General features: G+C 45.8%; 2 protein-coding genes across 4 annotated transcripts; both read right to left on the bottom strand.

The window, feature by feature from the left end:
* Positions 1-93: 93 nt before the first annotated feature.
* On the bottom strand, positions 94-12177 carry wdr17 (WD repeat domain 17). Of its 3 annotated transcripts, XM_003972109.3 has the most exons (33): positions 12121-12177; positions 10906-11042; positions 10643-10826; positions 10336-10566; positions 10155-10265; positions 9905-10045; positions 9582-9704; positions 9287-9474; positions 9018-9186; positions 8833-8924; positions 7913-7995; positions 7749-7835; positions 7511-7675; positions 6980-7095; positions 6732-6818; positions 6476-6625; positions 6271-6401; positions 6023-6148; positions 5497-5652; positions 5277-5341; positions 4976-5108; positions 4819-4907; positions 4480-4579; positions 4066-4205; positions 3184-3295; positions 2945-3086; positions 2646-2748; positions 2457-2558; positions 1914-2015; positions 1613-1680; positions 1429-1526; positions 993-1143; positions 94-927 (listed from the first exon to the last, which is right to left on the bottom strand). In XM_003972109.3, exons 2-32 carry the CDS (start codon positions 11026-11028, stop codon positions 1024-1026), a joined length of 3837 nt encoding a protein of 1278 aa, XP_003972158.1. In that variant the 5' UTR covers positions 11029-11042; positions 12121-12177; the 3' UTR covers positions 94-927; positions 993-1023. The 3 variants fall into 3 exon arrangements, with proteins under 3 accessions (XP_003972158.1, XP_029706803.1, XP_029706804.1); XM_029850943.1 differs by having other exon boundaries at positions 94-1143; XM_029850944.1 differs by having other exon boundaries at positions 94-1143; positions 10906-11034; positions 12121-12170.
* Positions 12178-12421: 244 nt separating this feature from the next.
* Positions 12422-14567, bottom strand: hmgb2a (high mobility group box 2a). The gene is made up of 5 exons (XM_003972083.3): positions 14424-14567; positions 13553-13710; positions 13202-13353; positions 12951-13125; positions 12422-12866 (listed from the first exon to the last, which is right to left on the bottom strand). Exons 2-5 carry the CDS (start codon positions 13694-13696, stop codon positions 12693-12695), a joined length of 645 nt encoding a protein of 214 aa, XP_003972132.1. The 5' UTR covers positions 13697-13710; positions 14424-14567; the 3' UTR covers positions 12422-12692.
* Between the last annotated feature and the right edge of the window lie 637 nt (positions 14568-15204).

The following is a 15204-nucleotide window of genomic DNA, read 5'->3' on the forward strand; positions in this document are numbered from 1 at the left end:
CTGTCCCCACTTTGGTGTAAAACATCTGCTAATCCAGTCAAACGCTTGAATGCTACATCTACACACAGAAAGGAGCTCTTCAGAACTTTTTTGTATTACATTTGCCTTAAAGTAAGGAAACAAATTTGACCACCACATGACAGGAAATGTCCAAATACTTTTCAGACCCAGGAAATGGAAGCAGTGATGGCCATAAATGCTGTACTTTAATAATATTCCTTAACAATTGTGGGTTGTATTTTTTTTTAAATAAAATCAAATGTCTTTTTTTAAAGTAGCAAATTATGGTGGCATATGGGGGAAAATATACTGGCTTGACTCAACATCTGCAGAACCCCCCCCTTCCCCCTTCAGATCCCACAGCCGCAGTTCAAGAACAACATAAACACTCCGAGCCGATGTGCTTTTCCCCCTCTCCTATCTCCAGGTTTAGTAATCCATTTGGGCTCCCGTGTTCCAGAGGTAAGCCCTGTCGACTTTTTTAGCTTCAACACCCCGATACATGCTGCAACGATACCGATGCTTCTAAACTGAGCTCTGTCTTAAGCATTCGAGTCCACAGAAGACAATATAAGTGGTGACGAAAAGGCATTTGTTAAATACATCTGAGGTCTGAGAGTTTTGGCCACTAGTCAGTTCCAGAGTCTGCGTGTGGGCCTGCTTTTGTCAGTATTTGTTGTCTTTATTGAATTGTTGGCTCTGGATCTGCTGTCTCAAGCGTGTTCCACATACCGTTCACATCAACTCACTTTTATTTATATAAAAACATCTGTTGCAATCAAGTTTGTCTTTAGGTGCTCAAAACCAAGCTCAGCGTCAGCATATTTGTGGGGAAAAGGTCGGGTGACTGGTAGAACTGCAAGGCCACTATGGACTCACTGGTGCTGGTTGTCTGAACGCAGCTTTGATGCTCTCGACTCCTGAAATCTACAAACACCGCGGTTGTGTTTAAAACTATCTCGGTAACATTGTGCCATTTTTCGGCCCCTTACATTTGGAGTAACAGCTGAAGCACTGTGCGAGTTAGAACGGGTTGATGCGGAGTCCAGTTCCCAGGGGCGAGAATGGATTGACTTTTGCCCACATCAGAGCATCGTTAAGAGAAATTGCCGACTTACCATCCTCCAGTAAAAACACAGGACCCTGGTTAATCAAAAAAGGGAGCTTATTCAGAAAAGATAGGGACAATCGGATATATACTTTATTAATGTTTCTTTTCTGGTTTTGTTTATTTTCTTCTTGATGTTGCACTACTCTTCTAGATAGTGCTATAAATAATCAATCACACACACACACACATATCTTTGTACTTCTAACTTTGTGAGGGCTTCCGTAGGCATAATGTATTACCCAGCATTACCCAGCAGTAAGTACAATAACACACACTCTCTCACTCTCTCTCTCACTCACACACACACACTCACATACCTGAATTCTATTTCCAGTGAAACAAGACACTTGGACATCTGAGTGGCTTGGGAGATTAGAGCCCATCACATAATCAGCACCGCACAGGACCATCACAGCTGAGAAGGACATTTTCAACCTTTACGTCACCGTTTCCACAAGAAGAGTGATGAACATGAAAAAGCTACAGAACTGGTTACCCTACCTGGGTCTGCAAGCTGGATTCTTCTCTGAAGGCAAACAAAGGCCTCGTTTTGACATTCAGATGGAGGACTGAAAAAAACCACAGAGACAGTAGCACTAAAATACACTATCAGTGTCTCAGGAACAGTGGTCATCAGGAATTACATGAATTTAGGTTAAGGGGAGGGTTTGGGTTAGGAGCTTAGACGTGATGGTTAGGATTAGGGTTGTGAGTGGGAGTGGGGAGGATTATATCTGTATCGGGTGTGTTTTTGCGTTTGTGTGTGTGTGTGCGTGTGTGTGTGTGTGTGTGTGTGACACACTTGCTGTTGTTAGACTGTGTGCAGGCCCTCCAGGCATCCAGCTCCACAGACAGCTGTTCAATCTTTAGGGGGACACACACCTCCCTCCTCTTCAACAACTGACTAAAAACAAAGACAAAACGGCGCTAAACACGGGTTCAACATCCATCCATCCATCCATCCATCCATCCATCCATCCAACTGCTGAGGTCATAATGTAGCAACAGTAGCAACATCCTGTCCCTTTTTTTCACGTACATCATCCATCCTGCAGGTACTTTATACATCACAACATTTGGGTCAGATGCATCCCAGCAGCCTCATTTTCCTTTCCTCTTTACCCAGGAGGCTCTAGAGGCTTTCAGCAGAGTCATTTTTTTTGCCTTTGACAGCAACACAATTGTCCTGTCAGCGTGTATGTACAGAAATATCTGTATATACTACAGTGTCCTGACACCCACACACTCTACAACTCAGGTATCCACCAGTGTCCTGATACTGTAGCTGCAATAGTGTGCTCGTACATTTCATATACATTATGAAAGACGACAGTGACACACGTACCTGGTGTATTCATAGAGAGCAGGAACGATACTCAAGTACTGTCGTCTGATGGCCAGTAAACCGCCGATATAACCGCACAGGATGAGCAGCTCACTGCGAGTTCTACACACACACACACATGAATGGTAAACATACTATCAGCATATCACATGAGAGAATGAAAGCACAAAGAAGGATAAATGTTCTCACACAGTCAGTTTGGCCATGACGAGTCGATCGGTTCTGATGTAACTCATCAGGTCCAGGATCGGCCAGACCTCTTCCACCGTCCAATCAGAATTATTCAGATGCTCTAATCAGGAAGTAATCCAGAGAGATTTTATTACTCGATCGATTTATGCTGTATATTTAATCTTTGGTGCAACTGACTCCATTTATTACATCGTGTCTATAAGTTTGGTTTGTCATCTTCATTTACATGTTACAAATCTACTTGTTTGGCTTGTGTGACTCCAGGGATGCAACCGATTTATCACTGGGATCAGTACCTTTGACGTAATCTATCCCCATGGGAAGGGCATTCTCCGGTTCAGAGCTGAGCAGGTGGAATTTAACAGCTGAAAAGACATCTCCTTCACAAATGGCTGCTTCTGCCGAAGCCCGACACTCCTCTAACGAAGGGAGACCGCACTTAAATGAAAACATACAACCACAGTCACTAGGATCATCAGAAACGCTCGCCGCGATGCACGAGGCCGCTCCGGGCCGAGACGCCTCGGACACTCACCTGTTCGTGTAGCCGGTCGATGTCGGCAGCACTTCCGGGGTAAAAAGCACAGAGTTTGGCCAGTAAAATGTGGTTGTCGGGGATCATCTGCAGCAGGTCGACAGACAGGTCCCTAAATATGCAGACAACAGACAAACAGTATTAAAATGTTCATTTCTTTACAAATGTGTGCCCCAAAAAGCTGAATTCTATTGATTGTGATATCAGGCATAAAAGTGTCCCATCGTGGTGAGGCATTCTCTGGTGACTTCCTGTTTTATTTTGAAATGTTAACCTCCTCTCGTTTCAGGTCACCTGCCGGATTCTTCGCTGATTCCTGATTGTTTTTATCTGTTTCCTTCTAAGTACCTGCTATATACAGTCTGCGTATTTCCTGGTCCTGTGCTGGAGTGGAGTGAGCTGCTGTGCACTGCCAGCTATGTTAACGACCTTGTCTGTATGCCAAAGTGATGTGTTTGTGCTGCTTTTGTTTGTCCTGTTCGTTGCCTCCATAGGGAGAGATCATTATCTTGAGAAGGGTTTCTTAAGTGTTGAGGAGCTCTCCGATTGTGAGAGTTCTTTTGTTAGAGTTTAGGTTTCATAACTTTTGTTTCCCCTCCTTCGGGACTGATTGTGACTTGATTAGTTTTTATTTCCCACAGCAGGAGTGACTTTTATTTTAAGAGTTTACGGTTTGTTTTTGTCTTCCACTCTGCTGAAAGGCAATTTGGTTCGGATAATTGGATTATAAGATTAAGCTGTTAATCAATCTCTGCGTCTGAGTCCTGCTTAATTTAACTATAAAGAAGGCATTGGTTGATTCTGTTTCCTTTTTGAAACAATTTTGTGTTAAAGGCAGATTAATTTACTACAGACAATAAAGCATCTTGGAAAAAGACTGACCAGGTAGTGGTGGTCATGTATTTTCTGGCCAGGAGTTCCAGGCAGTATTCTGTGCTCTGCTGGGCTGCTTCTCCGAGCACGAGCCCCACACAAGCCGCCAGCTCCAGTTCATTACCTCGAATCAGGCTGGACATGGCCAACTGGAAGAGCCCACAATCTATGATTATCAATAATCTTTCACACACACACACACACACACTCTTTCTTGTGCGTCTATCTTTCTGAGGCCTTTCATAGATATAATGCACTCTACCATACCAACTCATCCCAAGTCCAACCTCAACCTTAAAACCACCTTCTAACCCTCAAACAGCCCTTTGAAGTTGTGAGGACCAGCCAAAATGTCCTCATTTTTCTAGGAAAATATGTATATCAATTTGTAGCAAATACGAGAAAACATGCAGAGAAAAGTACCTTGATGTTGTCCACAGCGAGGTGGCAACATGCCGCCATGACAGAGCAGCCATCTTGGAAAAAGCACTCTGCCAGCTCTTCACTCACCGTATGAAGCAGACTGGAACAGACGTGGGGGGGGGGGGATCATGTGATCAGCAATAAAATGTGTTTACTGCTGTGTGTCATCAGTGAGATCGATGAGCTTTTCTCAGAAAACAGGAGTCTGGAACCACATGTATGACGTAACTAAATCTGTAAATTCAAACGCACGCAGAAGAGAGTACGCGGCATGCAATTTCGCAACATTTAAGAGTTAAATACTGGCTGAAATACAAATGGGGGTCATAAAATCCGAACCTCTGGTAATGCTGCCTGCTGTCCACGTCATTTGTTGTGTTGTTGGCCGGCGAGTTTTGGGGCACGCGGATGTTCCCTTCGCACGCGCCCTAAAGCAAAGATCTGGTTTATCGTTTCCAATCACTTTCAAGCCGTTCTTGTTAGGTTTTATGTGTACCTGTGCTATTATTAAAGCTTCGAGCAGCTGCCCCCTGCCCCTAAAGAATGTGACCAGCTTTCTGATCTCTCCTGTGGCAACACAATATGGGATGGCCTCGTCGTTGTCCTCAGCCATCAGCTGGTCGGCTCTCCTGCCACATGAGCACATTTAAATCACCGACAGGGTTTTGGTATCATTAATGTCCATCCTAACAGCAGAAGCGAAAAGGTCACATGATCTAAGTTCCAGGTGAAGCAGAGCGGCTGTGCGACCTGCCCGAGCTTGACGATGACCCGCCGCCTCAGAAGTTTGAGAGTACCTTTGCATGAGTTTCTTCCAGTACTTCATGGACACTCCTGGTGCTACAGACAATGCCTTCTCCCACTGAAAGACAAAGACAATGATGTTAACGGTGATGCTAACCATGCGCCACACCTCGAATGTTGCTGCATCTGGCTGTCTGGCACTGAGCCCAAAATGGAGCCAGATGTGGAAGATGGAGACCGTAATGTGTTCTCAGGTGCTCCTGGTCACTATACCTGCCCCAGCTCCACCATTAATTCACAGTATCGCTGGATTTGTCCCAGCCTCAGATGGATGTCTGCTGCCTCTTTTAGCCTCTCCTCTTTACTCGGAGCCCCTATGCCTCCTCCGAATTTCGACATCTTGACAATAGTGAGTTCCTGGGCTTCAGACTGAAAGAGAAGAATTAGTTAGCGGGGTGGTGAAGGAAAAAGGTAAAAGAGTTGAGGCTGAGATGTCACATGGGATGGTATTAAAGCTCATGTATGTGTACAGGCTGATGTCCCAATACTTTTGGCAATCTAGAATATTCATTGTAGCTATTATTCTATATGATGCATTTACATTTGCTGAAATATTGGTGAAATCTGTTTCTGGCCATCTTTTCAGCGTAGGAGGGAGTAAGCCAGTGACGTTCTATATAGATACATTTATCCATCCTCGGTTGAGATATTAGATCGAGGAAACATTTTGTACAGAGAAATGTGAGCTGTTTCTACCAGTTAGGGGGATATTTAGGCTTCCTGTGCAGAAGGAACCCACCGTTTTAAACTTGAGCAGATGCTTCATGTGCATCACTCCCTTGTTGTAGCTGGCTGGCAACAGCGAGTCGTCCTGGCCGTTGATGACTGACACCAAGTTCCACAGATTGCTGCTGCCTCCCGGAGGCTGGAACGGGAAGAAAAAAGGTTTTAAAGCCTTCCCACTTCTCACCTGAAATACTGTAACTCTATTAGCCTCAGACATAAACACACTAGACTTAACGAGAGACTGGACACTGAGTTAGTTACCGAAAAACATTCAGAGAACCAGCGCAGTTTCTTGGTCCTGATGTCACAACTCAACTTGTCCAGCTCCTGCCTGATGTCCCGGGACACTTTACCACAGAGCAACGGAGATGACCCAGGAACCATCGCCGTGTCTGCGCGTAAACACAACCAGCACCTTGAAATGAGGTGTCGGGGGGCGGCAAGAAGCAGTCAGATCCCGCGTCACCTGTGTTTCCCGTGATCTTCTCCCAGGGTTGGTCTGTGATGATGTTGAGGAGCAGCGGCGTGATCAGCGGCGTCAGCGACCACAGTCGCACCGTGCTGTCCCTGCTGCAACTCGCCATGGTGAACGGACGGCTCTGATGACACGTCAGACCTGTTCACACGTGCGAGACAGTCCTTTAGAAAGGGGGTGTGGGAGTGATGAGTAAGGATCTATCTATTCTATATCTATATATCGACACACATAGGATGAGTCTTACCATAGACATCAGCCCCGTGGTCATAGACCGTATCCAGACAGGTTCCATCTCTGGTGTCCCAAACTCTGATTGTGTAATCCCAAGAACCTACAACAGTTCACACACCAGGTCAACAACAACAGCAACGCCATCGCTGCTGAGAAGAGGAAGAGGAAGACATGCCTGAGGGTCACGCCCAGGGGTGGTGTGACCCACCCCCCCAAGCACACAGGACCAGGCAACCCAGCCACCTGAGATAGTTTGCTTACCTGAAATGAGAAGGTAGGGAACCTCTGTGTTCCACAACAAGCCTCTAACTGGAGCTTTGTGTCCACTCAGAACATTGATACATGCGTCCTGTGTGTAGTCCCATATGCGAACAGTGCTGTAAACGCACACACACCGAAAAATATTAACTTCAGAGCTCACTAACTTAACTTTCCTGTGTGAAACAATGAGTACATGTTGGTCCTAATTTGGTGTGGTGGTCAAAATATTAATTCTGATTATTGAGCCTGAAAAATCTAAAGACCATTTTTGTGAAAACCATGTAAAGGAAACCTTCCAGATAATGGAGCCACACAATAAGACGTCCTCCAAACGGCAACCAGCTGCTCGTATCTGTTCGGGGGGGGGGGTTTGCTCTCTCGGGGAGAGTCGACATTCTGGTGCGGACTTTGACTGAGCCATTCACGATGACTCTGAAGCCATCCCTTTTTAGTTTAGGCGCTTTGGGCCATTGACTCCACTTTTCTCCAACTTTGTCTAACGTAGACATTTACACAACATTCTGCACTCACCCATCATCGGACCCGGAGCACAAGATCCCCTCCCTCAAAGGAGACCAACGGACGTGGAACACTTTAGCGAGGTGTCCGGTAAAGACCTTCAAGGGCTGCTCAGAACTTGTGGCCAGGTAGTACACCCGCACATTTTTGTCCTCACAGCCTGTTGCTATCATGTCCCTGGAAAGACGGAGACGGAAGGAACGGTGGGACACATCCAGACACCTCATATTGTCGTCTATTGAGGTCTTACTTGTTGTTCTGGCTCCAGTCACAGCCAAATACAGCAGCAGGGTGTTTGTACTTGTGGAGGATTTTACCATCCACGGTTCGGATGACACTGTCATTAAAAAAATAACGGATCTGACAGGCGCCTTTAATAAACAAAATTAGATAAAGATAAAGATGCGCACTTACCAGAAACCATCTCCGCTACAGGTAGCAATCCTTTTTGAATCCTTGTGGCTCCATGAGATACAGAATATACCGTTCTTACCATGCTGGAGGGAGACAACAACTTGATTTATAAGATTATATTGTATAAAATAACATTTTATTTATGATTTGCTTGTGTGAGTAAGCAGGACTGATCCCGCACAGTGTTTGGTAGGCCTTAAACATTGCACAAAGTCCTTTTTGTTTTGAAACTATAACACAAACAAGTTTCACTTCTCACTTCATGGGAGCTGCACATAACCAAGGAGAGAAATGTTGCAAAAAGCTACAGACAACATAAATCTGCTGACAGAGCGTGTTACTTTAACCTAACAAGAGGATGACTCAAAGCAGTGGTTCTCAACATTTTTAGGCCACGTAGCCATAATCTGCTACTAAATCAATAAAGGACCTGAATCTGAATCTGAATTATTATTGCCTGCATACGCTAAGTAACATAAATGTGCAGTATACAGGAAAATAATAAAACGTAACCTTGAAGAAAAATACTGCGCTGTATAAAACTGTATCTAAACAAAGATTCAAAATAATACCACTGTACTCTTGTATGACATGTTTTCAGGTTAATTTCAGTTTATTTATATTTAAATAAGCGATTCCTCGATGCGCCACAAGGGGGAGCGCGAGTGCCAAACTGCTTAGAGTGTCTTATTAAGTGTTGAGTCGGACTTTGATTTTGGCCTCTCAAAGAACACTATAAAACATGCAAGGCCGTGACACTATTCAAACAGATGCACCTTTACTCCGCTCATAATAGTGGTTTACAATCCCAGAAGAGGAAGAGCTGTAAAATGCATCTGCACTTTAGCTGTTTACGAGTGTTTAGGTGATCGTTTCAATCCTTTAAAACTTCCTTGAAAGCTCAGCTTTGAGAATCGAACCTCGTTAAAGCGGGTGATGATCTTTCCTTTCCTGACATCCCAGATAAAAGCTCCATTTCGGGAGGTTGCCCCTGCAATGCAGTTCAGGTCCCCTTAAACGCCCAAGAGAAATCTCATTAACATTAACATCATATACTGACACGGTATCGCATAATAACATGCGTTTGTGTGTGTGCGAGACAAACCTGGAGCCCAGGACAGGGAGTAAACCACTCCTTCATTTCCAGGGGAAGTGTACACGGCGGTTAACGTGTTTGTATCCCAAATCTTGATGGTTCCATCAAAACTCGCTGTGGCCAGCAGGTTGGCATCATCGGGCTTGAATTTGCAATCAAAGATGGTTTCCACGTGACCCTGGAAACAATAAATGGAAAGGAGTTTACCTGTCTGGACCACAGGGCCACAGCTGCATACCTCTATCAGCCGGTACACCTTTAGTGGGATTACAGATTACCAGGTCTCGCAGGAAGTCCCACTTTTTCGCTCCCATATCATAAAGCCCCACTCCTCCATCCATGAAGCAGCACACAACGTGACCAGGAGGAAGAGAGAAGGACCGGTTCTGGGAGAGGGTCGGAGGAGGCACCGCTTCACTGGTGGAACTCGTATGCTGACTTTTACTGGGAGAACTGGAGCTCTGAGCTGTGGAGTCAGGAAAGAAGATTCCAGTAGACTAAGTGTGTCCTTAAAACCATTTTAAGGCCGCCTGGTGACTAACATGAGAACAGAAGTTTCATTCTTGGTTTTACCTTTCTTGATGAGAGGGGAGTTGAGGACGTGCAGAGTGTGAAAGCCCGTCTTTTTCAGTTTGAAGCTGTCCAGAGGAGTGGAGCGAGAGACGTTCCAAACCCTCAGCACCCCGACCTGAGAGTCTGACCGACAAGCACACGTAATCAAACCTCCCCTCGGTTAACTGCTGCTCAGCTGATTCTGAACAACTTAAATTTACCCTACAAAGAACCACGTGCATCTCGTGAAAAACCCTGAAAAGGTGAGTAGGTCCGGGCAGAAAAGCCCCATAAACTGACCGTAAGTGTGAATGTGTGTGGTGATGATGTCATAAAGCTTTCACCTCCCGTGATGAACATGCCCGGCGCAGAAGGAACCCAGGCCAGGCACTGAACCGAGGCAGCAGCTGAGGGGAAGCAGAAGGACGAGATGCACACCAGGGCCTCGCTGTCCACCAGTCGGATCCCGTTATGGAGGTTGGACACTGGGAGAGAGACGCGCTTTTAGCTTTAGCCGTCAGAACCTTTTCAGAATAAAGACTGAGGCGTCACAAACGCAGCGTCCGACAGCTCCAATGTCAACGCGATCACAACCTAATAAATAGTCTGTTGACAGCAGGTCCCATTCCAGGGCGCTGACAGGGTCCTCCTCATCGGTGCCCTCCAGGGACTCTGGACGCAGGACGTGCTTTTGGCTTTTACTGCCTGGACAACACACCTCAAGTCAGGTTCAGGAATTCAAAGAAACGCAACACTAAATAAACAACACACACACCTGGTTGGAAAATGGACAAACTTCCATCCGTGTGTCCGAACACCAGTTTTCCTTTTTTGTTGGGGTGCCACCTGAAGAGGCAGATGTCCGAGAGGAACGAGTGGGCCTCTTTGTGGACGGTAACCCCGGGGTCAGGACCCCCGTAGACCCAGATGTATAGCGGGCCACGCTGGGACACAAACGCCACCCCGTCAGCCGAGTTCCAGCACCAGCTGACCGAGGTGGGGACGCCTGGGGAGGCAGAGATGAATGATAAATGTCAACCCTTCAGGGGCCCGATGAGCCCCGCCATGGATCCTCTGCTGACCTTTTGTGTTGTCCAGCCTCGCCACCGTCCTTTGCTCTGCCACGTTCCATATGATTAGCAAGTTATCGGCCGACGCCGACGCGAACAAGTCAGGGTTCCCGGGACACCAGCTGATGGCAGTGATGGTTCTCTTGTGTTCCGACATAATGGACCTCAGTTTAAATTCATTATACTGCTGGTCGAACTGCAGCCGGGACAGGACATCAGCGGATGAGACGTAACGCCGGGCGGTTGAAACAGAACACACACACACCCACACACACCTGGTAGATGTAGATAGCCAGGGTAGCGCAGTAGGCAAATCGGTCTCTGCTAGCAGCACATACGTCTTTATTCCAGGGCTGACAGCCTGCTGCTAGCAAGCCCACCTGCTTTACCTTTGCCATGGTCACCTGGACACCTGAACAGAGACCAAGACACAAAATGAGAAGTACAGGCCACTGTGACCAGTCACACAACTCTGGCGTTCTTCTGTGCTGTAAACTCAAATCTTCTTAAATCACCATCAGTTGGTGATCGAATCAGTTTCCGTATGCATGTGGTCGCCGTAGTAACAGTGTAAATTCCCCACAGATGTGTTAAAGCTGTTATTGCATCGTTTACTTCCGAGTGTCCTAAGAACTCCTGCAGCTCACCTGTTGCGTCCTAATTCTTCACTTTCTAGTGTAAAAATAGAGGACACACGCACAGAGGAGATGTCAACTCCCACATTAAACTCAGCAACTAGCCAAATAAATATCTTCAGGGATTTGAATACTGATTATTCCTGATTATTCCCCAGGATGCCCTGCAGCTCCAGTATGGCACAGACCTCCATGCTGGCACTTGCTCGTCGCATTAGATGTCAATAATAAATGCTAATAATAGCTATATAATAACAGCTCCATCCCATCTAAGTGACCATGTTGATGTGTGGTTTCTCTGCTAGCTACTATTCACAATGTTCCCTTTGTGGCCGCCTGGGTGTGATTAAATGTCTCCTTATCTCCCAGAATCTTTGTTGTTACTGCAGACTGCAGCAGGGGTTTGAAGCTCTCTTCATTATGTCACGGAGAACAGGTAGATTAGCTCAGGCATGTTGCTGTCAGCCAGGCTGCACATGCGCCGAGCTAATCACTGTAAGCTTCTGCGCCGATAATATATTCAACTGTCATTTTTCAGCACAAACGGGGGTCTCGGTGCCAGATATGCATAATGAAACGCATGTCACGGGTAGCAGACGTCCATCTGGTTGCACTGACTCGCCCCAAGTGCGCAAAGGAGGACGTGAAAAATGAAAAGGAGCAGAGGCATCTGCTGAGCCCGAGCTTTCCAGCAACAGCCGAATCTATGGCTCATCGCAGGACAGGTTTGTTGCTTCCACGCCAAAAAAAAAAAACAAACGCACCAGCCTGGACGGCTTTCGTCGTTTCCTTTCGAGACCAAACAGGTGGCCCTTGAGACAAGACCATTCACCTGATCATGTTTTCCCCGCTTACCTGCTGCTCGTGCACGCGGACAGCTCCCGGGTGCTGAAATGCTGCCAGCTCCGTCAACGGCGCGAGGCAAGCTGTGACGAGGGCGGCGATGATTGGCCCATACGTCCTGATCAGCCATTGGTTAAAAGAGACGTCAATCAAGGTAAGACCATTTTGAAGGCGGGTCTCCAAGCTTCCGTGTCTTAAAACCATGTCAGCGTATGTTTGAGGCCTTTATTTGATTTTTTTAGTGTTTGGTATACTACAACACCAGACAGTGACCTAGTAGGCAACAGTAAATTGACCATGTCCACACACAGTTCTGATCAATATACAAAATTTTATTACCAAAAAAAAAATCTAGCTTTCCATATTAAAAATGGCTGCAAACGTCTACAGAAAACCGGCAGTAAAATGACAGTGATGAACAGCACTACCGAACACGACAGGGGTAGTGCTTCTAGAAAAACAACCCTTAAAACTGCATCAAAACAGTCCCAAGTTGGCGAACATAAGATTCTGACGCATTTACGAATCCCTAAGAGGCGGGCCAACCTGTTGGGAGTCATTACAGAAAAATCCACACCAAACACCTATTCATCGTCATCATCATCATCATCGTCCATATCTTCGTCGTCATCATCGTCGTCGTCATCATCATCGTCATCTTCTGGCTGTACTTTCTTGGCCGCTGGCCTGCCTGGGCCGCTTTTCTTACCAGCATCGTTTTTGCTCACACCACCTTTGGCTTTGTAAGCTGCGACATCCTACAAAACAAACGAGAATATCATATTTAGGCTCTAGGGCGGTGTAGCCTTACGCAGGCCCAACACCAGGTTCTCAACCAATACCTTCTCGTATTTCTCCTTCAGCTTAGCTGCCCTGGCCTCATATGGTGCCTTGTCTTTAGGACCCTGTGTTGACCACAGTTCTCCCAACTTTTTTGCAATGTCTCCAATAGAGATGCCAGGGTTGTCCTCCTTGATTTTGGGCCGGTGGTCGGAACAAAACACGAAAAAGGCAGAACTGTGGAAGGAAGAAAAGACAAATATGAGAACCCATGAAATCGCCCCAGCCTGTGCTCTATAAATCTGTTTCTTACGGTGGCCTTTTTGGAGCATTGGGGTCCTTCTTCTTCTTCCTGCTGACTTTGCTGCCTTTGGGAGGAACGTAGGACTGCATTTCCTGATCGTAGCGAATCTTATCAGTCTTCGCCAATTCCTCAAACTTGGACTTCTCCTTCGATGACATATTCTATAAAAAAAACAAAAAAACACACAAAATAATGGTGAGCATTATTTTATTAATTTCTGCAGATACAAAATAATTGATGAGCATTATTTTATTAATTTCTGCAGATACTTTCATTACTCATTATGTTATTATTAGGATCATTTATTCACCCGGCACTAAATTTAGTACCCGTGTAATTTAGATTAAAGTAAAATTGTACCTTCCACCGCTCGGAGCATTTCTTGGAGAACTCGGAGAAGTTCACAGGGGTGCCAGGATGTTTCTTCTTGTGCTCATCGCGACAGGTCGTCACAAAGAAGGCGTAAGAGCTCATCTTCCCCTTCGGTCTACCGTGATCCTTCATAGCTGCGAATTAATCTAAAAGCAGGCCAAAAAGAAGCAGAAACACGAGTGAAAAGCACATCAACGATATAAATATGCGCTAACACGCTGATAAGCTTCTGAACCAAAAAACCAAGACATTTATGTGCTTATATCATCCGAACTAACGCTACAGGCTTAGAAAGGAGGACAAACACGCAGCCAATTCCGTAATCGGCTCAAGCGGATAAGAACACTCGCCTCCCTTTCGTGTGTTCCCGCCTAAACTAAACTGCGCCATAGTTATTATCCAGCTCTAATTTCGGACAAAAACTCGACTCGACCGAATAAAACATTAGCAAAATAGTAATAGATGTCAGAAATGACCCTGGAGTTAATCGCCATTTGGTATTTTTTAAAATGAATGATCGAAGACGCTGGTGTGACGAGCGGAGTAACCCAGATCTAATGGCGGCCGAGCTGCGTGGTACATACGGAACAAGAAACAATCGTCCGACATTTTAAAACGGCCAGAAAAGGCAAAAAACAACGGGAGTTGGGAATTTTCACCCGAATTCGAGGGAGAGGTCGATTACCCACAGAAATAAGTGCGCCAACTTTTAAGTCAGAATGCACAGTAGATTCCAAAGCGCGAATGCGTGTAATATCGTGCTGGTGGGATACAACGCAGCAAATTGGCAAAGATTTAAGTACTGTGTTGATTTCAAAATAATGTAAAAACAACGAGGGAGAGCGAGAAGTCGACTTACCAGTTCCAAACAAGACCAGCAGAGAAAGACTGTGTACCACAAGATCGCAACTGTTTTGTCAGTGTTTGCGGGGCCTAACTAACGTAACTACAGGCTCCGCCCCCGGGGTGGCCCGATTGGTCGTTACGATTTAAAATTGGGGCAAAACAGCAACAAGCCTCCGCAATTGGTGGCTCGTCTTTGCGAAGAAGCCATCAAGTTTGTCTACGTTTCGCTGCGCTGATTGGTAGAGCCGGACTTTTAAACGCACGGCGCGAAAGCGTCTTTGTGTTCGCGCAGCCTAAAAACAGTGTTTACAGCAGTCCGTTTGGTCCCTTACGGCATAGTTAGTGCTTCATTTTATCACACGGGGAAAATAACCCACACTGGATTTCACGAGGTGTGTCAAAAAGCAAGGCCAACAGGGGCAACATTGAATTGGCCTTAAAACACTTGCAGCTATCGGATTAGTCTTTTCCGCCACATGTCTAAATTGGAACAAATGCCAAATTTTATCAACACATTTTATTCAGGATTACTCCTGTAAAAGCGAGTAACCTGTTCCGAGTGGAGAATTTGGGGGGGCATCCATGCGTAATCTGGCCCTCTCTCTGTTTCTCTCTCTCTCTTCCTTTGTTTACATCCTTTGATACAGCGTCGTGCCTTGCATTTGTCTTGTCTTTATACATATTATCTTGCAAAAATTCCTTAAAATGATGACTTCCGTGCATTTAGAAAAGTAACGTTGGTGGTTGTAATGTGTGTTTTTAAAACATGTAAACACGAAGTGCCCTGAGTCCTC

The sequence above is a fragment of the Takifugu rubripes genome, chromosome 17, assembly GCF_901000725.2.
Source record: "Takifugu rubripes chromosome 17, fTakRub1.2, whole genome shotgun sequence".
NCBI classification, from domain to species: domain Eukaryota; kingdom Metazoa; phylum Chordata; class Actinopteri; order Tetraodontiformes; family Tetraodontidae; genus Takifugu; species Takifugu rubripes.

Excerpts from the sequence above, each read along its gene's own strand:
- hmgb2a (XM_003972083.3), bottom strand. The coding sequence starts at position 13,696 with ATGAAGGATCACGGTAGACCGAAGGGGAAGATGAGCTCTTACGCCTTC. Across the intron at positions 13,126-13,201 it reads AATGCTCCAAAAAGGCCACC|TTCTGCCTTTTTCGTGTTTT; the intron begins GTAAGAAACAGA and ends TTCCTTCCACAG. Across the intron at positions 12,867-12,950 it reads TGAAGGAGAAATACGAGAAG|GATGTCGCAGCTTACAAAGC; the intron begins GTATTGGTTGAG and ends TTTGTTTTGTAG.
- wdr17 (XM_003972109.3), bottom strand. The coding sequence starts at position 11,028 with ATGGCAAAGGTAAAGCAGGTGGGCTTGCTAGCAGCAGGCTGTCAGCCC. Across the intron at positions 10,827-10,905 it reads TGGCTATCTACATCTACCAG|TTCGACCAGCAGTATAATGA; the intron begins GTGTGTGTGGGT and ends TCCCGGCTGCAG. Across the intron at positions 8,925-9,017 it reads CTCCCTGTCCTGGGCTCCAG|GGGACCTGAACTGCATTGCA; the intron begins GTTTGTCTCGCA and ends TGGGCGTTTAAG.